General features: G+C 43.7%; 1 protein-coding gene across 1 annotated transcript; it reads left to right on the forward strand.

Moving 5' to 3' along the window:
* The first annotated feature begins 361 nt into the window (after window positions 1-361).
* On the forward strand, window positions 362-24515 carry LOC136434133 (uncharacterized). Its single transcript, XM_066426898.1, has 17 exons — window positions 362-530; window positions 1236-1434; window positions 2425-2573; window positions 2889-3083; window positions 3603-3760; window positions 4693-4810; window positions 5387-5476; window positions 6654-6749; window positions 8834-8923; window positions 9877-10029; window positions 10564-10828; window positions 11996-12165; window positions 13877-14145; window positions 15342-15572; window positions 16164-16389; window positions 16837-18399; window positions 22685-24515. Exons 1-17 carry the CDS (start codon window positions 362-364, stop codon window positions 23590-23592), a joined length of 5049 nt encoding a protein of 1682 aa, XP_066282995.1. The 3' UTR covers window positions 23593-24515.
* The last annotated feature ends 520 nt before the right edge of the window (window positions 24516-25035 follow it).

Raw genomic sequence — 25035 nt, forward strand, 5'->3', positions numbered from 1 at the left:
TTGGTTTCAATAGCAGGGCACAAAAATATACTTTTTTGGTCTGAAAATGGCCAAAAATTCCATAAAATTGATTCAGTAATTGCAATGCCTCCATACTTATAGTTAGACTTGTTTACAATACACCCAACTCCATGCGTGCTAAATTTTGTACTTTTCGACAAAATTTGCACAATTTTCAGCTATGCCGCTGGGCTATACTGTAAATGCAGAAATGTTCGCGGTTTTCGCGGCTACCGCGAACTTAAAACCACCGCAAACATTCCATTTTCGCCTTAGCGCGAAATAAAAACCACGCTGACTTAAATACATTTACAGTACTATGGTGTGGAGTGTGCATCTCGTACGTTGCTGTCTTCTAATGATGATTTTTTTTCTCTATCCAGATTGCTCAGGTAACGGCGTGTGTGCAGCAGACGTTGGTACAGGCTGCGGCTCCTCCTGCCGCTGTCACCGGGGGTGGAGCGGGCCGTGCTGCAACCGCCGCCGGGCCAGGAGGGCGTGGGGAGACCCGCATCTGGAGACTCTCGACGGTACGATTTAGCCTCTACCAGGCTCCAGAGGTGGCTGAAAAGAGTAAAAATTGGCAAAATAGACAGAAAAACATGCAAGAGGAGTTGGTCTGCTATAGGGGTACAGTTTGCGTAGTCGACTCACTTAGCATACTATTCACTCTATTTGGGCAATTTCTACTATTTTGACAGCCATCCGCGGGGCCTGGTAGAGGCTAGGTACGATGATGTTTTTCGCTAACTCCGTATCTGCTAGTAGAATTTTTAGCGACGCCTCAAAAGCGGAGCCGTTAGTATAGTACTGCGATTGAGTTGCGAAACATTGTAAAAGTCGTACGCACGTATTCCCCAGGGAATTCCTTTTTTGGCAATGCCTTGTAAAATTTTGATCCATACAGCTGGTACTACGTGATACACTTAATGAAGGATATCAAGACTTAATCAAGGATATCAAGACAAACGTCTTCATAAGCTCTCATCTCTTGATCATTGATTCAACATAGTGCCAGCTCAAGTGATACTGACTGACGGTGCGCCTTTTGTTATTTGGGGGAGGAAGATGCTTTCGGCTGTTCTTCACTGGATACTTTTGTCATAGCGGTAGTATGAAAAACATTGATGTCATAAGTACTTCAAAACTACAATTCAACTTTGATTCGGGATGTTACAACCAGATTGATGGTCTTAAGCGAAAGTCATTTCCCAACTGTTCACTCTCGCCCATAGGTATACACTTTGACTATTTTGGAATCGGGGAGTTCTGGGACTGCAAGAGTCCGATCAATGACTTCGGCATCCAGACGAGGTTCTTTGCACACGAGCGCGTGTCCCTCACGGGGGCCGTGGCGGTCAAGGCCGGACCAAGTGTCGTCACCATCACCACACCACCCAAGTCTAGGAATGCCAGCCACCTGCCTTTCCTCAGGTACTGTAAATGCAGAAATGCTCGCGGTAGTTTTATTTTCGCGGTTTTCGCGGCGACCGTTTCACCGCGAACTTAAAACCACCGCAAACATTTTTGTCCAATACTGTAGCAGTATGTGACTATAGGGCTGATGCAAACCACGCGAACTTTAATGCATTTACAGTACACCATACATCGTATCGTCGTGCAATGCAAACTGGGCATTCGATCAGTTGTCTTGTAAGAAATGTCTTGGCAGCTTACAGCACTATTTAAGAAGCTCACTGATAAGGATAGTTAATCATGGCAAAGATTTCCAATTTCTAAGCATTTCACCAATACCACGAGGATATGGATAACAAAGTTATTTATATACAACCAAGTGTTTTACCTAAGCCAACGTTTATGTGACTGACTGTCAACCTCCTCACAGAAATTATGACTGGTTCTACTTCGCACTGCAGCTAGGTGTCGCTGCTGCACTGTAAAGAACGCGGTCCAAAACGTGACTGAGTCTATATATCGACCCCCTCATCACGGGTTCATGACTAGAGCAGAGTGTCTGATCCATACAGTCTTCTTAATCCAACGAGCGCACCCTAGCTCTCTTTCATAGGCCTCGTCCTAGTATATTATAAACATCATCACCGAAACGTCGACCTTAAGTAAAAACACTTGCTTGTGTGTAAACAAAACTTTGTTATCCAGTGACTTACAGTATATACCAATTATTTGTATACCTTTTTTCTGTACATTTCGTCTATATGTATAGAATTCCAAAACACCAAACCCTTAACCATTCACTCAATTTTAAAAACAATGCATATCTGTATACCCCATAATCGTAGAGTTCGGTGTATTGTATAGAATCTTGTCCGATTATATGGTAAAATGACCCCAAACTACAGGCTGGCTACGCGACAATTTCGGATTTGCATTGTAGTTTCGGGAGTGAGGACGCCGTTTACCGTTCGGAAACCTGATGAAACTTTTAACGGATGTGTGTTGTAGGATTGACGGTGTGCTCCAGCCCGTGGCCCTGGGACAGAGGTATACCCTTGCCAACAACACTGTCCTGCTAGACGTCAGTAACCCTTCGGAGGGGAGAGTAGAAGACTCCGGTGCTGTTGTGGCGTTCTTCTCCTTCCAGTTTGTTTCTGGTACGAGGTATACATGTCCTACTGTGTTCACCATGACCAACGTTAATAGACCGCAATCCTGACTGTCCATCACAATGAGCAGTTCATCCAATGACAACATTGCAATTAGTTGTTAGACCAATGAGAGAGTGGATGCATGTCAGTCTAATATTTGCAGTTTTATGTCTTTTTTTTTATTTTCACGTTTTGACGGAGGTGGAGATATGGAATCGGTCTTTAGGTTGCGCTTTGTGACTTTTTTTCGTCTGTAAGTTATGTTGCGGTGGACGCCATGACAATCGGTTTGACAGGACGACTCTCTCCTATTAAATACAGGTGCCAGCATTTCTGTGGACGTGAGGCACAGTCCCGTCATGGAACGGATGTACATGAACGTGATGTTTCTTCCCACTGCCAAGTTCAAACACAACACTGACGGGCTCTGTGGCACTCTGGATAACGACCCAGGAAATGACTTCACGGGGCCTGACGGGATCCTGTTGCCAGACGCCATGTCCTTTGCTGAATCCTGTAAGTCAGGGTTTATTTTTCTTACCTCCGGGAAGGACGTCAGTGACCTCCGATAGGGGTACTGTATTTGTGTGTTCGAAGCTATAACTCAAGATCCTTTTGATAGGTTTGTTTGAATTTTGCCATGTTGGTAGTTATTGAGTTACCAGTGAAACTCGGCGATTTTGGGCACCGTAGAAGTACTTTCAGGTTTTGAAGAATTATAGATCGACACCCCCATATTGAAGGTAGTGTGGTACAGCCGATCAAATCAGCTTTCGTTGGCCTAATGGTAGCCTGTGTTATACAAGCTGGGGCAAAGTAGCTACTCTCCAAGCAGAGTAAGACATAGTGGAGGATTTATGTAACCCGGCGGGTTAATGTTAATAAAGGTTATACCTGACATTGTTTCCAAATGTGTGCGAATTGCGTTGAAGCCGTTGTAGTAACCTTGCCTTGCTTTGCTTTGCTGTTGACCTGTTGTGACGAAACATTAACTTATTCATATAACCATCTGTTAATATCTATAATTTTCTCCAGGGCGTGTGAATGAAACTAACGAGGATGGTGGTCTGGAGGGCAGTTGGTCATGGACAGCGTCCAACTTCCACCACGGCGATGTGATGGACCACACCTACACGGACCCGTACTACGTCCCGCTCTACGACCTCTCATATCTGCCACCTTACCGACTCAATGTACGAATAATAGCCTCTACATGGCCTTCATAATGGGTTATTGATACATTTCATTTGCAACTGCCCTCATTATGAGAATGAGAGAAACAAGCTTTTCGAAACCACCGAAACAATATTTCCGCATGCACCACCTAGAAGACCTCCAAAAAAACACATTTCTACTAAAGTCACAAAACCCACTCTTCATTGAAAACGTGGGGATTTTCATCAGCCACTGCCTCTAAAGAAGTCACCCCCCCCCCCCAGGGTGTGTGTGTGTGCTGCAGTTTTAGAATAGCATAGAACAGACACTTGTTACCATTGTTATCCTGTCTACTGTTTGTACCCTTGCAATTAGCCTACGGGTATGGATTTGCAAATGAAAGTTATTATTGATAGTAGATGTCGGCAAAAATAGGGTGAATAATTGGTCAGAGGAGTCAGTTTAGTCCACGAAAGGGTATCATTTGGGGCTGGCAAATGAAACCCTATAGCAGCCAAGTTCTCCTGGCAAATATTCTCCCTACAGCCAGCGTAATTAGTCTGGTAGAGATTACGAATAATATCTTATACTAGTAATACAGTAAATGCAGAAATGTTCGCGGCAATTTAATATAGCGGTAAGGAGAAAATTGAGTGTTTGTGGCGCGGTTTTGAGTTCGCGTTTGAAACAATAGTCAGTGCTACAGTCACACAATGGAACGGCTTTTCGCGGAGGTTTCAAGTTCGCGGTAAAAGTTCACCGCGAAAACAGCGAACACGAAACCACCGCGAACATTTCTGTATTTGCAGTAGGTGTTATTTAAAGTATGGACAATCGTGCTAAAAGCTTCTACGACCCTCAAACTTGAAGAAATGACGAAAATCCTGGAATGCTTACACACGTGTATGTGGAGAGTGTGGTTTAGTAGTATGTTCTACTGTAACAGTTGTCTCCTAAATGTGTTCTTCAGGCGGCCCGAGACGCTTGTATCAACAAGAAGCTTCCCAAGGACCTACTGATCAACTGCGTGTTTGACGTGGCGCTGACGATGGACTCGTCCTTCGCACAGCAGGGATCGCTGAATCTCGGTACGTGTCTCGCCTCTCGCGTACGGTCATTGAACAGATGATAATGATTAAAAAGACTCTTTTTACACAACCAAGCTTAAAGATCCACCGACGTTTCGGTGACCATCTGTCACCTTCTTCAAGGCAATATTCTGACTGGTTCACATAGTAATGCAGCACAGGTGTCGCTGCTTTTACAGAATAATGAGATGCATTCCCAAAGTATTTACATATGTACAATCACATGGGATGACATCACTATGCGGTCCCAAACGTACAGAAGTGCCTTGAAGAAGGTGAAAGATGGTCACCAAAACGTCGGTGGAATAAATCTCTTGGTTGTGTAAAAAGAGTCTTTTTATTCAGTGACTTACCAACCTGATGAAACTATTCACGGAGATGATAATGATATCGGAAAACATTATGAACTTGGTAATGACATTTTTCGTACGGCATGTTGAAATGGTAATCATAGTAGTATCAACGTTAGGTGTGTGTTTGTGTGTGCGCTGCGGTTTTTGAAGTACATTTGTATTGTAAGTGTAAAATACATTATAATACAGTATCCCCTACCAATCCGTGTTTTTTTCATTGCAGCATGTCCTACGGAGTGTACTGGAAAAGGCCGATGTGTTGACGGAGAGTGTGTGTGTCTGCCCGGGTGGACAGGACCAGAATGTGAGACAGGTAGTACAAAATGTTACGTTTCAACATTCGCATACTCTCTCCATTAGCGGTGTGGAGCCGAATGTCTGCTCCGCTATATTTTTGCTCCGTGGGATTGTGCGCGTGCGTACAGTAGACTAAAGCCCCCCCCCCCTCTCATTGGACCCGCGACACGTTGGTGACCCCGCTGCGACCGAGCTCGCTAAACGAATTTCATCGTCTTTTTAGTCATACTTGTACTTTTTGTATTCCCATTGTAAAACCAAGGCTAACTCATTCTAGGACGCAGCGAGGTCGCCGACGCGTCGCGCGTCCAGTGAGAGGGGGGCTTTAGGGTTACGGCTAGGGTTAGGGTTAGGGCAAGTGTTGGGGCTACGGTTAGGGCTAGGGCTAGTATTGGGGCTACGGTTAGGGTAAGGGTTAGGGTTAGGGCTAGTGTTGGGGCTAGGTCTTGGGTAAGCTTTAGGGTTAGGGTTAGTGTTGGGGCTAGGGCTAGGGTTAGCTTTGGGGTTAGGGCTAGGGTTAGGGCTACTAGTAGGGTTAGGGCTAGGGTTAGGGTTAGTGTTGGGGCTAGGGCTAGGGTTAACTTTAGGGTTAGGGTTAGGGTAAGGGTTACCCTCCACTACCCCTCCTCCTCAAATCAGCTCAGACGTCTGCTTGAACATCGATCACCACGCCCCTGGAGTGGGGGTCACGAATGTGACGCACGTTTCCTCCCTCAGGTATACTGAAAATCCCCAAGCTGTGTTGGGGCAAATGTTTCGCACGGGCAGAAATTGTCTTGACACGGACACGGAGAACTAGAAACGTGATTGACTGTGACGGGTTAAGTAATGACACAGACCGGACCAATTTAAGGGCCACAAGGAAGCACTAAGATGGCGTCAATATGAGAACTGTGTATATGACTAGCAGCGACGTGATAATCCCAGATCCAGACAGTGTGGATTAATGTCGCTAATCTCTATGTAATGAAATTCTATTCTCTGTATCATTCAACGCGGCTGCACATAGTATATTATGAAGTAAACTATCTATCTATCTACCCAATCTAGCTTTCTATCTAGCTATATCTATATATTATATATCTATAAACCTTTTTAGTTAGTTGACGTCCTTTATTTGTGAAAAATGAAGTTGCACTTGAAGTGTGGTGTTTAAGGTATGACTTGACGTTGACTTGTCTGCTTGCTTGTAGGACTGTGCAGCAATTGTTCAGAGGAGCACGGAACATGTCTGGACGGGTTCTGCCAGTGTGACATCGGCTGGGAGGGACCAGGCTGCACCTGGGAAGGTTCGTACGTCTGCCATGTCTATGAAAACGGAGATACTGTTTTTTGTCTGTTTGTTTGTCTGCTTTGGTGTGTGTAGAGGTTTATTCCCTTTGACCCGGGTCCAAGTTTGTTCCCGGGCTGAGTTGTAATTGGAGACTGGCAAGATGCGAAAGTTGACCTGGCCTTCGTCCAATTTTTTCGGCAGGCTGGCAGGAAGTAAACGTTAGCACATGGCCAAAATTCAGAAACCCGAGGACGGCATGTACCCGACGGTGGAGCATGTTATGTGTGAAGTGGACATCGCTGTGTTCTGTTTTGTTTTATTTACAAAGACTCCTGTATACGTTCTTCGATTTCCTGTTCTGATTTCTTTGGCGTAAGCCCCCCTCTCACTTGACCTGCGTTACCGCGGCCGATCGAATTGACAAAGCACTCAACGAATTTCATCGACAACTAGAGTTCCACAAACACATTATCTTCGCCAAATAATCAAGGCTTATTATGGAAAGTGATTTATATTTACGTGCCTATCACCCCCTGCAAATTTGATCATGCACCATACCATTTGGACGTTATGATTGGGCGAATGAGTCCAGTTAAGATAGGGTTAAAAATCATTTGGCGGTACAGGACTAGTATATGTGTAGAGTGTGCTGATATATGTTATAACTGGTCATGAAAAAATATGAGTATGTTGATATTATATGGGCCACAAAGGTTCGATATGGCAGTGTTGAAAGTTGAAAGTGATGATGAAATAGTACAGTCAATACATATGAATAGAATAAATCTGGCACGTTTTTAGGTGTTTCTAGTCAGGCTTTCTATTTTGTCCCTATTTCGTTATGTCGCCAACCGTGTTGAACAAAAATGCTTAAACTGAACGCGTCAAAAACCAGCAGGACCCACACCTCTGCTTGGAGAATAGTTTATTTATTTGACCTACATCATACATGTACGTTTATGCAAGGCTATCTGTTTACATGACCTGACACTGTCCCATGTCCCATTGAAAGGCAGTGGGTTAACAAACTTTCCTTACTAATTATGCAAATTAGCTTCTTATTTGCATAATTAGTCATTGATTATGTAAAGCGCCATCCAAGCTCTCTACATACCAAACATCACGACGATCTGTCGACCCATTCTCAAGTTATTCATGTCCGAATGTCAAAACAAAAACACCCACTGCGGTTCTTAACAAGCCGCTAGGGGGCCAAAATTTACAGAACTTACTTTCTATGGCATGAACTATCTACCACACAAAAATCATGACCATAGCACTTTCAGAAAATATGCCCCTAAATTTTGAAGCTCTGCTGCAGTACCTTTGGTATCTGCTAGAAGGCCCATTATCGAACTTGACCTTCCTTTCGGTAAATCCTACCCATCCACTGAATATCATAAGGATCCATCAACAGCTTCTTGAGTTATGTTGTCCACAAGAAAATTCACATCCACACAAAGCCCGCTGCAGTACCGACGGAAAGTGCCAGGAGAACCATTTTTGAACTTGACCTCCGTTTTCACAACATCTACACACCTGCAAAAAATCACGAAGATCCATCAACGTTTCCGTCACTTTTTTTGCCTACATACAAACACAAAAAAATGCTAAGTCCGCTGCAGTACTATTGAAAAACGCAAGGTAAACCATTTTCGAACTTGACCTTCCTTTACACAACCACTACACACCTACCAAAAATCATAAAGATTCATTGAAGTTTTCTTGAGTTATGCTCCTGACATACATTCAGACCCACCCAACAGATTTTTCAACCGAAAACATAATCCTCTCCGAGTACAAGTACTTGGCGAAGATAAAAATGAATCTTTCTAAGCTTTGTGTGTTTTGTTGTCTCTTTGGTCATACTTGTACATTTTGAATGATTCCCATTATAAAGTCAAGGGTAACACAAATCCAGTCTAGGACGCAGCGACGCCGCCAGCGTGCCGCGGGTCCAGTGAGAGGGGAGCTTTATTCTAGCTTGGTGTCGTTTTACTGTGATGCACAAAATAATGGTAGCTTTACCCAACCATAGGGCATGGGATTATGGTGTAAACTTACACTAACGATGACGATTTTTTTCCAATCGTTTTATAGCTACGTGCCACAATGTGAACAACTGCACCAGCCCTGAGCACGGTGTGTGTGAAGAGACAGACGTGTGTCAGTGTAACGACGGTTTCAGTGGTAAGTACCTCGATCTTTTCATGACATTAGTCCGAATTGATCGAAGGACTGTCACATTCACATCATCTCGGCCCACCTCATATACATATGTATCACGATATGAAATGTAGAGTGTATTCCAAAGACTGTCAGAGTTGTACAGGGCGGACATATGTGCTCTCCAAGCAGAGGAGGGGTTCCGGCTGGTTTTTGACGTGTTTTTAGGCGTTTTTGTCGGGCTTTCTACTTTGTCATTTTTTTGTCTCTTCAAACTCTTTCAAACAAAGTAGAAAGCCCGACAAAAACGCATAAAAACACGTCAAAAACCAGCCGGAACCCCTCCTCTGCTTGGAGAGTACTGGACAGTACTGAAGAGGCTTTTGGTAGTACATATGCAAACCAGAGTAATCGACTAATTTGTATAATTCATGATGAAATTTAATAAATATGCTGCCTTCAAGCATCTAGCATACGTGACTGACAAAGAGAGAAGTATAGAAGATCTCATTTGCATGATTAGTGAGAAAATACTATACATGTTATATCGTGGTGGTAAATGACGGGAATTTATACTTGTCGCATTTGGCAGTGTGAGCATCGTAAGACATGAATCAAGCAAATCAGGGCCAAATTTGTGTACAATGTAATTGATGAGAAAATACTTTGGTTAGTTAAGGCCTTCATACTTGGGCAACATGTATCATTTGGGTAGAGAAGATCATTGTTTCCTTGAACTCTTGAAAACGGCCCAGGCCAAAGAGTATGTATTGTAAACTTCAAGGTTGAATAGAGTTTGAAATATGTATCTTTATATCTATATCCATCTATCTATCTATATGTATATATTTATATATGTATTCATACAATGTAATTCATACAAATGAAGATCTTATTTTCATAATCAATGACAAGCCTAATGATACGTTACTTATATAGGTGAGCTCGTTGAACTCTTGTTACCATTTTCCGTGAAGGACTCGACTGCAGCTTGCAGGCCACCTGTTACGACGTGGACGACTGTTCTGGGAACGGCGTGTGCGTGGACTTTGACTGGTGCAGATGTGACGTCGGCTGGACCGGCGAGGACTGCTCCGTACAATCCTGTCAAGACCTCGACTACTGTTCCGGTACGGTTAACTTACAGATTGTACTCAATTGCCTGTTGCAATATTGGTAGCCTGGTATCACTCTCACTCACTCACTCACTCACTATCCGGTTTATCGTCTATTATTTAGCGTTATCAGGTTTGTCGTTCATCGTATCCAAAGCTATTATAGCCGATTCTCTTTCTGTCCTCACCGCAACAAGTTTTAATATGGCTTTTGGTATAACTTGTTATGTGTACCTCCGAGAAAGGGAAACATACTATTTTTGCTCCGTTTGTTCTCGAAACAAATAAGGTCAATGACCTGGACCAGACGGCTGTCACCATGGTTACTGGCAATGTAGTGGTTTAGGGCCTGGTCACATGATATGAATTAATGTGTTTGAGTAAGAATAAGAAGAGCAGTTTTTTAAAGGCTACACCATTTGAAGGTAAAAATTGTTTAGTTGCTTGCAAATGTTACCTTTCTATTCGATGATTTTGCTTATCCGAATTTCTGATGATTTTGCCTTACGACTTCGTATAATTGGTCTTGTCTGTACTTTTCCTCCACAGGCCATGGTGAATGTATTGCGTATGACGTGTGCGCATGTCATCGCGGATGGAAAGGTCGCAGCTGCGCCATTCCGGACTGCCGAAAGTTGAGCCAGTGTTCCGGCCACGGTGACTGCGTCGCCCCGAACCGCTGCCGGTGTCACTCGGGCTACTTCGGGCGAAACTGCAGCATAACGTTCGACTGCTCGCACCTGAACGACTGCTACAACAACGGCATGTGCGTGGTGGAGAGACAGGAGGACGGGTCCGTGACTAACGCGTGTCGGTGAGTGTCGTACCTACTCTCGGCAGAGGAGGGAAGTAATGTGCCCACGTATCATTTGTGTTACGTGAATAACAAGTGTATAGTTTTGCTGGGTACCCCTACTCTCCAAGCAAAGGAGGGTTGTTTTTTTCGTGTTTTAGGCGTTTTTCCGGTCTCTCTACTTTGACATGTTTTTTGTTGGTCTCTATAGAGGCAGAGGTGGGGTTTATAGAGAGAAAAAACATGTCAAAGTAGAAAGCCCCCCCAAAAAAACTAAAAACACGTCAAAAACCAACCGGTACCCTTCCTCTGCTTGTAGAGTAGGGGACCCAGCAAAACTCTACACTTGTCATTCACGTAACATAAATAATACGTACACAGTACTGTGCGGCCCGAGTTCAGGGGCTTATATACAGAACACACGACGCAAAGTAGCATCACAAACAGTAAACGAATGTCTAGAAGATTGTAAAGATGAAAAGATCTCAAGAGGTTTGACAAAATCTCTGGATGTTTGAAAAGATCTGGAGGTGTTTTGAAAAAAGAAATCTTGGTGCTTTGAAACAATCTCGAAAAATATGTTTCAATTTCTCCCTAAGATTGATATAATATTCATCTGCCAGTAACAGAGAACTAGTATAAGCTTCATATATTTTGGCTCAGTCAAACTGGTTGGATCGGAATTCGAGCATATTATGGTAGTTTCAGTGCCATTAGTTTGCAAGATGATATCCTCTTGTCGATGAAACCTTTCCTCTTTTTGGTACCATAAATGGAGGAATTATGATGTCTGTATGTCGTCTAAGATGTCTGCCTAACGCTAGTTCACCATGATTCGTTGTGTAACCTATATTCGTTGCTGGTTACCCTATCTAAGAACGCGTTCGTTTTAATGCGACTGACGGCGTTTTCATAATCGCAATATTGTGTATCACCAGGACTAGATAAGAAAAATATAGCATAAGTGACAAAGGTAATCTTTAATATCGGTACCTAACAGAATTCGAAAGAAATTATGGCTTATGCTCTTTGCCAGATTGGTGTTTATTGGCTCCTACTGAAAAAACGAACGAATAAAGGTGAAGTAGCGTTACCTACATTTAGGTACATTAGGTACCTATCGTTACCTACATAGAGGTTTTATTCAGGAATCTTACATTCTGTCCTATTTGCTTGACGTAACATTAGATGCTATCCTGGCTACGGAGGCGAAGACTGTGGCCAAGTGGCGTGCGACGAAGTGCGTCAGTGCTCCAGACATGGCCGATGTGTGGAGCCGAACGTGTGTGAGTGTAACTATGGTTACGCTGGTCACGATTGCAGCATCTATACGTGTCAGGGGATGCACTTCTGCTCAGGTAATCTTACAGCTATTACTAGCCTGGGTGCCAGACCACCGCGCTCCTGGCGCTAATCCTTCGGCCGGGGAAGCAACTCGCGCCGCCGCCACAGATAGCACACGGCCCACTAATTAGCTCGAAATCAGAGTTCGGCTGCCAAGCGCTCCTGGGTGCCAACTTTATCCCTACTACTAGATCTTTCCCGCCCAAAAGGGGTTATCATCGCATCGCGCGAAAGGTCTGGTATCCAGGCTAAGCTATTACCTGATTCAAACTTGTACTTTTATCTTCGTTTGGTCGTTCTCTTGTAGTGCCTAGTGGCACATAGACATAGTAAAGCAAGTCTCCTTGCTGTTTTTGTAGCAGGGCATATTTTTTACAGGGAAGGTTCGCTAGTTCTTCTACTTTAACGTGCTGGAGGAACCTCCTCGAACACGAGACCACATTTTACGTCCCTTTCGAAAGACGGGTTCAACAGGGGTGTCAAAGAATACATACGAATTTTACGGAATACATACGAATTTTACGGAATACATACGATCCATTACTAGAAACCTACGATCCGTACGGAATACATACGATCCATTACGCAGAAACATACGATCCGTACGGAATACATACGATCCATTACGCGGAATACATACGATCCTTACTAATTTGCTGGCCATCGCGCTAGCAACGAATCTAGCTTTGTCTTGTCCTCCTAGTTGGTCTAAGCCAACATCATAGTCTTAATTTAGTGCAGCTTGAGATCCTTAGAGTTTAGCCGGATGAGATACGCCATTATTAAGCTCTTAAAAGCCAAGATATCGTAAGAAGAACTGGTTATCCCGAGTCCGCCATGTTGAATTTGCCGCCGGTGTCACGTGATCCAGGCGCATTTCTAAATTAGTAAGGATCGTATGTATTCCGCGTAATGGATCGTATATATTCCGTACGAATCGTATGTTTCTGCGTAATGGATCGTATGTCTTCCGTACGGATCGTATGTTTCTAGTAATGGATCGTATGTATTCCGTAAAATTCGTATATATTCCGTAAAATTCCTATGTATTCTTTGGCACCCCTGTTCAACCCCAACCGAGATGTCCTGCCCAGGATGTGAACCGGGGAGTCAGTTGCAATCATCAGACAAACCTGTACTCCAAGGACAGGTCAAGCCCTGTGATAAAATATTCTCCCTTTTTGACCAACTTCTACAATTTTTCAATCCACATAGACTACTGTTAGAGACTAATATTCGATACGAATGTCACAAAAATGTCACTTTTCTGTATCTGTATCTATATAGCCGGTATAACCGCCATTCGGTGTAACACACCAGCTTCGCAGGCACGCGGCGCAGCAGCAGCTGGTTATATAACGCCGAACGCCCTCTCACGTCTAACCTTCGCATATCTAACTGCATGCATTGTTTAATGAGGATGTCTAATGAGGATGCTTCCACGGTACTTGGTTGCAACGAGTTGAACCACCCTACGATCGTTCTAGGAAAATACGAATTTTTGAACACGTCAATCCTAGGTTGAAAAGTCTGATACTTAAAGGCATGGCTATTTCTTGTCCTTTTCTGAGCTGGTATTAGATACTCATTAGTCGGCATGTCCACCAATTTATTAGTCATTTTGTACATCATGCATAGTCTGGACATTTTCTCTCTTCGAGTGACATCCACTGCAGATCTGTTTTTTTCATTTTGGTGACACTTTTACATATTGTTATTCAACAGGACACGGTGTGTGTATTGGGTACGATGTGTGCTACTGCCATGCCTTGTGGTACGGCCGCTCTTGTAGCGAGCCGGACTGCACGGGTGTGAATCACTGCTCCTCCCAGGGGACGTGCATCTCACCCGACACCTGTGACTGCTTCCCTGGCTTCGATGGAGACGACTGCAGCCGCGCGTCCACAGTGAACGAGCACGCGCCTGTCTTTGACCCCGAATCCTACAACGTGACCGTCTTAGAGAATGTCCCTATAGGTAGCAAAATCCTGTCGGTAAGCTACCTGTTATATCACGTCATATGTTGTTGCCTTCGCCGAGGTTATGATCTGTTCCCGGCAGTGTTTGTTTGTATATACATGTATGTTTGTGGTTGCCAGCATAACTCGAGAACCTATCATTGGATTGTCATGGAATTTGGTATGTGGTTAGGTCTTGTCCTATCGAAGAAACGATTAGATGTTGGTTCCCCTGATGGTGTTTTTTGGTACTGCAGCAGAACCTCCGTTTTTCCTATTTCGTTTGGGACCTATTTTAAAAGTCTATAGAAAATCGACTAAAACTCCATATACATTGCTTCATAAGTTCAGTATACTTAGCTTTAAAATGGACATCATTGACTTTGTTTTGACAACAAATAAAAGTTAAGTGTTCGCTCTTGTCTAAACATTGTAAGGTTGATGTTCATAAGAACCGGACGACGTCCATCCATCCTGCTGTGCTACCTCCATTTTTGCTTCAAATTCATACTGCTCGTTTTGATAGACTACAAGACCACTTTTCATCTCTGCATGATAGGACTTTGTATACAGCCAAGTGTTTTATTCAACCGCATTAACTATCTTTGCATATGTGTTAAATACTTGACTTTTGGTACCGCATCTAAAAGCAGCGACACCTATAGCTGCAGTGCAAAGAGAACCAGTCAGAATTGTCCTGAGGAAGGCGACAGACGGTTTCCGAACCGTCGGTGAATAAAACACTTGGTAGTGAACAAAGAATATTTTTGTTGATACAAGTGACTTACCAACCTGATGAAACGATTCAGTTTGTCTGATCAAGCCCTCATTCATTTGTTATTAAGGGGTCCATCCATTTGTTTCTTTTGATTACAATCGTGAAATTTTGGGCTTGATTCAGGCCTATATTGTGACGAGCGAACGCTTTAAAACTTAATTAGTAGGACTGTGTTATATATTGATTGTTTGTTTGTTTGTTTGTTAGTTGCGTATATTGCTTGTTTGTATTGGACCACCCAATCGCTGTTACTTATTGTTATTGTATTTGTCTATGTAAGTTGTAACTTTTATTTCAGAGGTGATGGTGGACATTAGCTACTGCTAGTGTGCATCACCCCTGTGTCATGTGTTAGATTAAAAAAATAATGAAAAAAAAAATAAAAAAAATAAAGAAAATTAGAAAAATAAAGAAAATAAAAAAAAAACGATTTACGGATTTTTCATCCCTGTAGCCCAACGGATATGACGAGGACGGCGGTAAAAACGGTTTGCTGACGTTCACGCTGTTACCGTTCGGTGCCTACAACCTGTTCACCATCGACACCCGGACAGGGGACGTCTACACGTCAGCTGATGTGGACTACGAGAGGCTGCGCATGCCGTCGATTCAGCTAACTGTGGTTGCGACCGACAAGGGGACTAACCCGTTAGCAGCGACGGCAGCGGTCACCATCAATGTGCAGGTCTGGCTACGTCAATACCTTTTCTTTAGATATTTTATGTCTTTTCGTAGATGCTAGAACTGCTTCGAAACAATATGTATACTAGTATTTTGAGAAGCATCTTGTTCCAACAACGTCAATCACTGTCTATTGGCACGTGGATGTCTCCTATGCTCCTAACATGTACTTCGGGCATGAACTTTGAATTTTTTTATCAAAGTATAGAGTAAGTCGATTAAAATAGCATTGTTTGTTAGTGCCTTCTTGTCCTCTAGCTTCGTTTTCTTCAAAAGCGAATCAGATATTCCATTCCACATTTCTTTAATTCCAGCGCTAAATTTTGAGGTCAAAATTTACGCTAATCGCGTCTTCCAAGCAAGTTACACGTAGCTGCAAAATTGACACATGTCAGTCATGTAGCTGCGATTTTTCCACCTTTTGAATAAGTGGCCAAAACTGGATTTGGTATTATACAGCAACGTTATACTGTGTATAGCAGCTCCTACAATTAGCCCTAATGGAATAAGAGCGAGCCATGTTGATGCCACAGGCAATTCATTATTGACATTTTTGGAAAACATCTTTTTTACACACGACAATTCTTTCTTTCAGGATCTCAACGACAACTGTCCCGTGTTTTACGACAACATCCCCTTGTTCCTGAACTTCCCGACGACAACAGAGCCCGGTACAATCCTGGCTATAACCAGGGCGCATGACTGGGACAGCGGGAAGAACGGAGATATCTGGTACATACTCGACCAAGACACCAACATTAACCTGTTCGACATCCACTGGGACTCCGGCGTTATCAGGAGCGTAGACCAGCTACCTGCAGGTAAGGGCCTGGCCACAATCACCGTACGATCGTCTTACGATCACCGTTCGACCACCGTACGATCACCGTACGATCACCGTACAATCACCGTACGTCACTATACGATCACCGTACGATCACCATACGATCACCGTACAATCACTGTACGATCGTCGTACGATCACTGTACGATCACCATACGATCGTCGTACGATAACCGTACGATCGTCATACGATCACCGTACGATCGTCGTACAATCACAATCTGAGGGCATTCTTGGGATAGTACACATGTGCAAAATCTCAGCTGTCTCAATCGCATTTCCAATAGAAGTGGTCGAGTATATATTTCCCTCAGAATCTTTGTTGCTGTCGAACGTTTTATAGACATACATACACGGCCACACAAAACAAGTAATCATTGTCATGTTGCTGTTTGTGATTGTTTGCTTTTTATTTTGTACACAGGTGTACACCGATTAGGTGTGGTAGCGTCCGACAAAGGCGAGTCGCCGTGCTCTAGACGCATTGTCATCACCCTCCTCGTAAGCAAGGTTGTAAGGAAGCTGTCAACTTCACCAGATTCCCCCTACGCCTACGAGTACGATATAGAAAAGGACGAGGACTTGGAAGATCTAGAGGAGGAGGAGGTGTTCCTAGAGCCCACCAGTGCCAGTCCCGAGGAATTCGACGTCATCGCTTGGTTGACGTCATCACGTCAAGACCGCCAGCCCACGTCTGTGGTCCCAGAGGGAAGCACTGTAGAAATGGAGTTCTCTGCGACCGCCATCGACAGCGACGAGACAGGAAGCCCAACCAGTTCAGCCGACAAGACACTCGACGAATTCTTACGGTCCAGGTTAGGTACAAACGACGAGGATCCCAGCAACGCGGCGGAAGGTAGCTCTGTCGATGCCGGGGAACCTCTGGAAATCACGATAGACAGTGATCCTCTGCGCATTCCAGACACGGAAAGCAGCACGACAGATTCCGATACTACCGAAGACCAACGTAACGAAAACGACCTAGCACTGATTTCTTCTACTGATGATGATTTTGGAGATGGATCAGAGGAGGATGAGTCAAACGCTTCTGCATCTGGTGCAGAAGAGACAGATGCACCCGTTACTGACAAAATGAAACCAAGCACACCTGTCGCTGAGAAAACAACAAACCCACCTACCACCACCACCACTACTACTACTACGACTACAACAACAACTGCTACTACTGCTACTACCACTACAGCATCTGCCACTACCGAGCCAGTGCCTACACGACCACGAAAGGCCAAACCGCAAGTTGAAGGCGCTTCAGTACCCATTTCTACCATAAAGGATACAACAACTAAAGATGAGCCTCCTACACCCGCGTCTGAAAACACTGTAGAGGTTGTCTTTTCAGGCATAGAAGATTTCAAACCTCCAGTAGAATCCGGTGACACCGTTGAATTTGATTTCTTTGGCACGCTGACTCCACTCGATGAAATTCCCGATCCCACACCGAAAACCACGTTGGAAAGAAACAACGGACAATCGGGGACACGCGAATCGTCTCGAGACAACGAGCTGCCTACAGGAGACCGAAGTTTGTTGCGATCGGAGGAATACAGCGAATCGGGCGGGGACAGCAACATCGTGACGGACCCCATCCGACCGAGCGCCGGCATCGGTGCAACAGGTCCGCGCAACTTGCAATTTCCCGGATGGAGAGAAACCGCTCTATACAAACAGCTGGCTGCGCGGGGCAGACAAGACCTACTCGCCGTCAGTGAAGACAGAGACTCGTCCCGAAGGCGGGAGACACTCGCCCAGTTCGCTGGAGGTGAGGAAACTGTACCAGTTGGGCGCAAGCCGCCGCCTGCTCACGATAAGCAGGGCACGGGAAGCTCCGTAGCACGCAGCGGTGACAGAGAAGCGGTCACGAGGGGAGGGAAGAAACGACAGCCGGCCTCTCCCCGTTCTCCCACCCCGATTCCCGTCCCGTCACCCGCGCCCACATCCAAGCCGCAGACCACCACAAAATCAACGGGTAATGATCCAATCGAAGTCGCTTTTGAATTTCAGGGTATTTTCATTGAAGATGAGTAAGACGTATCCATATACTGTAGACTTTCATATCATGTGCCTCGTGCACGACCATAAAGTGACGTGTTCCTTACTGTACTGCATTCCATTAGATGGCATATATGCATGGTAAGACGCACCTTCCATCGTTTCCCGACGTAGTTTCTTGATTTCGTTGAAGGACTGTATATTTTGGGTTTTGTTTTATTCCTTAACCCTTATCAGAACTAGCTAGATTAGAAATTGCACGTAAAATATAAAAGATTTATAAAGCCTAAATTTAAAGTTAAGAGTTATTCGTATGATAAAAGACGATTTCATATAAGCTGGTGACAAAATTTATACTTAAAGATATGATACAAAATAGCATCAACCATAAACATGCCCTATAGGCCAGGGTGGTTCGAAGCACGTTCCTCCATACCAGGTATGGTTTTTCAAATACATACAGAGCTAAGTCACCAAATCGGTATACTGAAAGTGGCCGGGGAGACTTGTATATAGGCCATTGAAGTATAATATTCAAAGCTTATACGTTATAGCTACCGATATCAAAGTTTTCAAGAACACCAGAAGGAAACTTAGAAAAGAAAAGCAAAACATTGTTGTTCTTTTATAAAGAAAGAAAAAAGCGCCTGGATTATTTTCTATCAGTTATATATTTTCCGTTCCGGCTTTTTCAAAGTGTGTTATTGTGCATGGTGTCATGTTGAGTTGAGGTGTACCATCCTGCTGGCAGGCCCGATATGCTCGGTTCATTGCCTCCCGTATAGTGGCCCTGCCCTTTCAGCCTGTGAACTCGCTTCTGGCAACGTCACCACCAAAACAGCTTTCAGCCAATCAGAAGGTTGGCTTAAGCTCATCTAGAGCAAAAGCGCAAAGGACACTGGGATGCTATCAACCAATCAGGTTACGTCTTACATCTCTACTTTTGGGTTCAGAGCAAAAATAACGGCTGTTTGTCCCAAATAAGGCTAGCTCATTGATTATTCATGAGCAGCTGTCAATAACGTCGCCAGAAGTGAGTTCACAGGCTGGAAAGGGCAGGGCCGCTATGGGAGGTAATGAACCGAGCATACCGGACCTGCTGGGAGGATGAGGTGTACATACAGCACTGTAAGCATTCAACATTGTAAGTCTAGAAGTTTTAGCATGATATTTTGCTTCGCCTGCGGTTTGAAAGATATTCTAACTTGCCTGTAATGAAGTGAACTGTAGGTGGAATGTAACTAAAAAGTTATTTGGAGGTTGAATGAAGAAGCATGCCAAACGAAAGTGTGCCAGCCAGTTATTGTTTATATACAGTCCCTAAAAGGGTCTTCCCACGAAAGGTAACAATAGTAGCTGCTTTTGCTCGCTTTAAATAAAGAATATGTTTAACTATTTGTGCTTTTTCGTTATTTTGTTTGTCTTGTTTTTGCATTGATTTTGTTGAGTCCTGCATATACATTTCTTTTTGGTTTATACGGTCCTTCATGACTACACCATCCTGGGCGCCCGTTTTGCTAAGTGCTGATATACTATATTCATGCTCGCTTCAAAATACTTGCTTTGACCCAATACGGCTTATTTTTTAGTCCATTGCTAAACCCTTCTCATAGTTTGAACTGTTGCTGGAGTGCACTTGCAATTCTCTAATTTCACAATCACAGAGCCCGGATTTTTATATGTGGTGCATGTTAGAATGTTAACGTTGCACGTTGTCAAGGCATGTTTCTGCATGTATAAATGTCAACATCCACCCATAGTGTGCTTTCTTCTAATACTGCAGATAACACGTCTGGTACAAACATAAAAACACGTTATACATTCGCAGTTTTCCAAAAGCTTCTGATGTTAGGGCCCTGTCACACTTGTGCGTATATTCAAGTGCGTATGAGTTGCGCATCAACATTTCTTTGATATAAGTAAAGTTTGAGGGGAAGAAGTTGTTTTTCACTTTGACCTACCGTTGTGCAGCATGCTTATCGAACCAAAGAAATGACTTCTTCGGCTGCAAACTTAACCTAAACCAAAAACATATTAATACGCAACTCCTGCGGACTTATATACGCACAAGTGTGACGGGCTTAACGCTGTAAAAACTATATGGATACAGCGTCCAGACATGCTATTCTATGCTAATAATCACATATAAACGAAGTCAGTTTTCTCCAACAGACGTGGTATCTTCACAATGTTCATGGCAACTCTACTAACTTGTCTATACTAATCACAACTACCTTACTAACAGGTAAGAAGAAGAAGAAGAAAAGGCGGCGGCAGAGGCCGTTAAAATACGATGGACCCGTTAGTCCCGGCGCCATCGCCGGGGGTTGCATGGTCATCTCCATGGCCCTCCTCATGTTAGCCGTCATCCAACGACAAAACCGCGAACGAGTGGAACGTAAAAGAATCATCAAGTGGATATCATCCATACCTAATAACCTAGCCGACTTCGACATGTCCAACATAGAGCCTTTCACGGTACCAATATCTCAAACCTCCCCACAAAGAACTACTAGCAGAACTACGACGGTACAAATAGAAACGGCAGACAGACGACAACGACAGCCTTTAGTGAGAAGCCACAGCGAGCATCTACCTAGGGAACAGGAGCGTCGGCCTGCATCCTTCCCGTATTGTACTGCATGCACAACTCAGTCCAGTCTCACTTCGTCCGACAGTAGCAACCGTGCGCTGCTCAGCAACAAGTCCATGTCCGAGGCTTCCACCGCGGAAAAAGTCACGGAGAGCTCGGCGGAATGCTGACACCTGTACTGGGCTGTGAAACAAATCTATGCATAATATAACACCCTTTGTGAACCGAACATGGAACTAATCTCCAAGCAGATCTAACGGTTGTAAATACCGTATCCAACTGGCAAAATGAGTTTTTAAAACTCCTTTTGCCAGATACGGTCTTTGCAACCGTTAGATCTGCTTGGAGATTACATGGAACATGATCTTTGTATCTGGAGGACCGTGGAAAGCGCGGCGTGCATTGTGTCATAACAGGACAATAACTTTTACTTCTAAACAGTTTGTGTAATCAATTAAGAAGTGCAATATAGATTTCAAAGTAAGGCTATACTGACATAGCATTGCCAGTAAAGTGATCTGCAATGAAGTAAATTGGATATCTAAAATTCTGTCAGCAGATGATATAATATACAGATATATATATAACGTTGATATGTAATATGAAAATCGATAAAGAAAAAGGGAAAGCCCAAATTTACATTTAATACAAATGCTGTGGTGCATAGACCACCTAATGTCAAAAGCTATGTGGACGTTAGGAGGTTCTTGACTTAGACCCACAGGAATGTAAATAGAATTGCCACAAAGTCATGTGCAATAGTTAAAGAGAGAAATAGATACCTAAAGATGTCTTTTCATAAATACCAGCGCTGAAGTATGCTAAGGAGTATCAAAAAGTGGCCTTTGATGGAAGAAACTTACATATTGTAATAACATGACAGGGATATCACACTTGCCATCTAACCATCATATACATGTATGTGATAAAGGCCATACACCATTGTCGAGCAACTAATAGTATACATTTTTACAGACTAACGTTTGTAACAAAAATAAGATGTTTATGCTCTCGAAGATCATTTCATGAGATTAATACTAGTCACTTTAATCTGTATCATGGTGGTACTACTACCTAGTATACAATTTTCTCTGCTACCGTAACACACTGAGATGAAATCATTTGCTGTGAGAGTTTTGCATTTTGTATGTGTCTTTGTGTTAGACTTACTCTAGACGCAAGCTTGGGCAGTTGTGCACGAATTAGATTGTACCCGACTACATGTGCCCGTTTTAGTCTTGTTACCGACCAGCTATGTCTATACTGCTCGAAACAAAGCGATGCCTGACATGAGCCACGACGAAACTGCCTGTACGACCAAGATGATTGCATGTCATTTGAGTGGAGCATAGCCATAGGAATCAGCATTTCAGCGCCATTTACTAACGCATTGACGTTTTGAATCTGCGTGGCGTGAATGGCGTTACATGTACATAGACTGCACCTATCTTGTAGCGTTATCGAATGTCCAAAGTCTTCCAAACGTGTGTGTGTGTGTGGCACTGATGTCAAGTTTGATGCATGACACCTTCACTTGGAACCGCCATGACATCTGTACTGTCGCTAACAGAGCATGGTGCCTGGGCAGACATAGCGGAGGTGAGATATTATGTCACGGTGCAGCCGTTCATGTAAACTAAGAGGGAATGTGACCATTTCCCATTGCTAGGTGGTGGACAAGGATTGCGACCAGTCTACGTGGCCAGTATCGTGGTAGCAGTGGCCGTATTATTCACCTGCGTGGCGCTGTGCTGTCTGAAATGTCGTCGGACGGACCACAGGCGGCGGAGGCGCGACGCCAAGAACGAGAAAGTCCGGCGGTGGATCGCCTCTATCCCTGCCGACGTCGACTTCGACTTCATCCCGATGCAGGACATGGGTAGGATCGATTGGAGACACAGCAACAGCCTGCCCAGGCGCCCTCACAGTCTGGCCCGCGCGTCCATGCTAAGCGCTCGGACCGACAAGACTGGGTCCACCGCCAGTGGATATCACTCCGCCATGGAGTCATTGGACGAATCGAGCCGCCTGAGGAAAGAACGCCTAGGGACTGCGGGATACCTCAAGTCCATAGAGGATGAAGGTGATCATGAAGAAGACCCTCTGGCTCATCAAAAAAAGGAGCGTCCAACGCGCACAGAACGTCCTACCCTCCCGGAAGAGCCAATAAAGCATCGTGAAGACGACGGGGAACGGTTGAGATTAGAACGCTTGATATACGCGGGGTATACAACCCCCTCACAGATACGAGCTGTGGAAGAGAAAGAAAAGGAGGAGGTCATCATACCAAAGTCGGAAAGTCAACAGATGAGAATGGATCGTCTGTCAATAGCTGGCTATACTCCACGAGAACCCAAGGTAAATCCAGCGGATCCCGGTACCGACTCGGCCGCAGAGACTGGCTATACCACCGCCGTGGAGTCACCCGACGACGATTCACCAATTGCATCGGACAGTACGACTTTGGAACGGCCAGATCTAGAAGTGATACTAAGGATTGACGAGGAGACAGAAAAAGAGAAAGAAACATTAACTACAGCCGATGATATTGTTGTGAACGACATAGCTTTAGACTAAGAGTCAGGTGGTGTACATATCGTTGGGTCATTGGTAGATTGTTGGCCGGGATGTACTGTTAGCAGTGTTGCTTTATTTCCAATAGAGAATGCATGTGCAATCTTTGAAGAATGTAAGGACGGCGTTTGCCAATGGATATGAACGAGATATTTAAAAAGCCACGAGAGACACTCAGGGGGAACAAGTGGAGAAGTCCACAGCAACTGTTGCTGCTATTCTACAAGTTGGCGAAGAGTTTTGAAGAGGACATTCCTTACGTTGTTGTCAAATCATGTCGATGAACCTACCTCCCTTGTAAGCAAAACAGCCAACCTGCTTTTCTTCCCTTTGTACAAACGCCATTTTGAAATCATTGTCAGTTTTCTGCTCATATTCGAATTAAAGTTCATCTGTAGCTAAAATTGATTTTATAAACTTTTATACCCTATTTTCGTACAGTAGGTAAAGCGATTACCAACAGGCTTTCGGTCAGTCCTCTGACCCTTCTCAATTTAAATGGGTGAGGTACTATATATAGTACCGACTGCTGTTACAGACTACCGGGCACCATTGACCCGTTGATGACGTCACACTTCCATTCAGGTCACGTGACAAAGGCTGAGGGTCATTTCAACTTGAGAAGGGTCAGAGACTCAGAGGACTGACCGAAAGTTTGCTGGTAAGCGCTTTTCTTTATGTACGAAAATGGCGTATAAAATATTCATAAAGTTTTCTGCTAATTTGCATTCTTGTAGTGAAATTGTGACAATGAAGACTTTCTTGCAAGCTTAATGAATAGTACCAAGGAGAATGTGTCCAACGGCACAAACATTTCAAATTACTCTGTAGCAAAGATAAAGATAGAAGACAGGAATAGTATCTTCTGGAAGAGATAAGTTTATTCTCATGACTGTCTGATAAAAATAAACCATCTCTGCACACTAGCAACACTTATTACTCTTCTATAAGTCTACCTGAATACAGACGGCAGTACCTAATAGTGATGATTCTGGTCGTAATATTTTCTGTTCATACATTGTAATGCGATAAGACCAGATAAAGCACAGGTACAATATAGATATGATTGTTTGATTGTATGTGATAAATATCATTCCCTATCAAAACTTGGCACATAGAAACACAAGCAGCTTATCTGACGTTAAATCATGTAATCTGTTATAATCTGTTTTATCGCATTTCTCTATCAGTATCATACTTTGCACATACTTACTACAAATATGTACTGACATCAATCGACAATACTTGACATCAATTTCATACAGAGGAGACAAGCTACTACATGCCCAAACACTTCATAACAGTTTGAAAATAATTCTGTATATTGCAGTAAAACGTAGGACCTCTTTTCATGGGAGGTCTCCAGAAAAAATTGAATGAGTTTTTTTTTTAATGAATAATAATAACTAAGATGAATATGAGCAGTAACAGTACTACCACTTCTTG

The sequence above is a fragment of the Branchiostoma lanceolatum genome, chromosome 4, assembly GCF_035083965.1.
Source record: "Branchiostoma lanceolatum isolate klBraLanc5 chromosome 4, klBraLanc5.hap2, whole genome shotgun sequence".
NCBI classification, from domain to species: domain Eukaryota; kingdom Metazoa; phylum Chordata; class Leptocardii; order Amphioxiformes; family Branchiostomatidae; genus Branchiostoma; species Branchiostoma lanceolatum.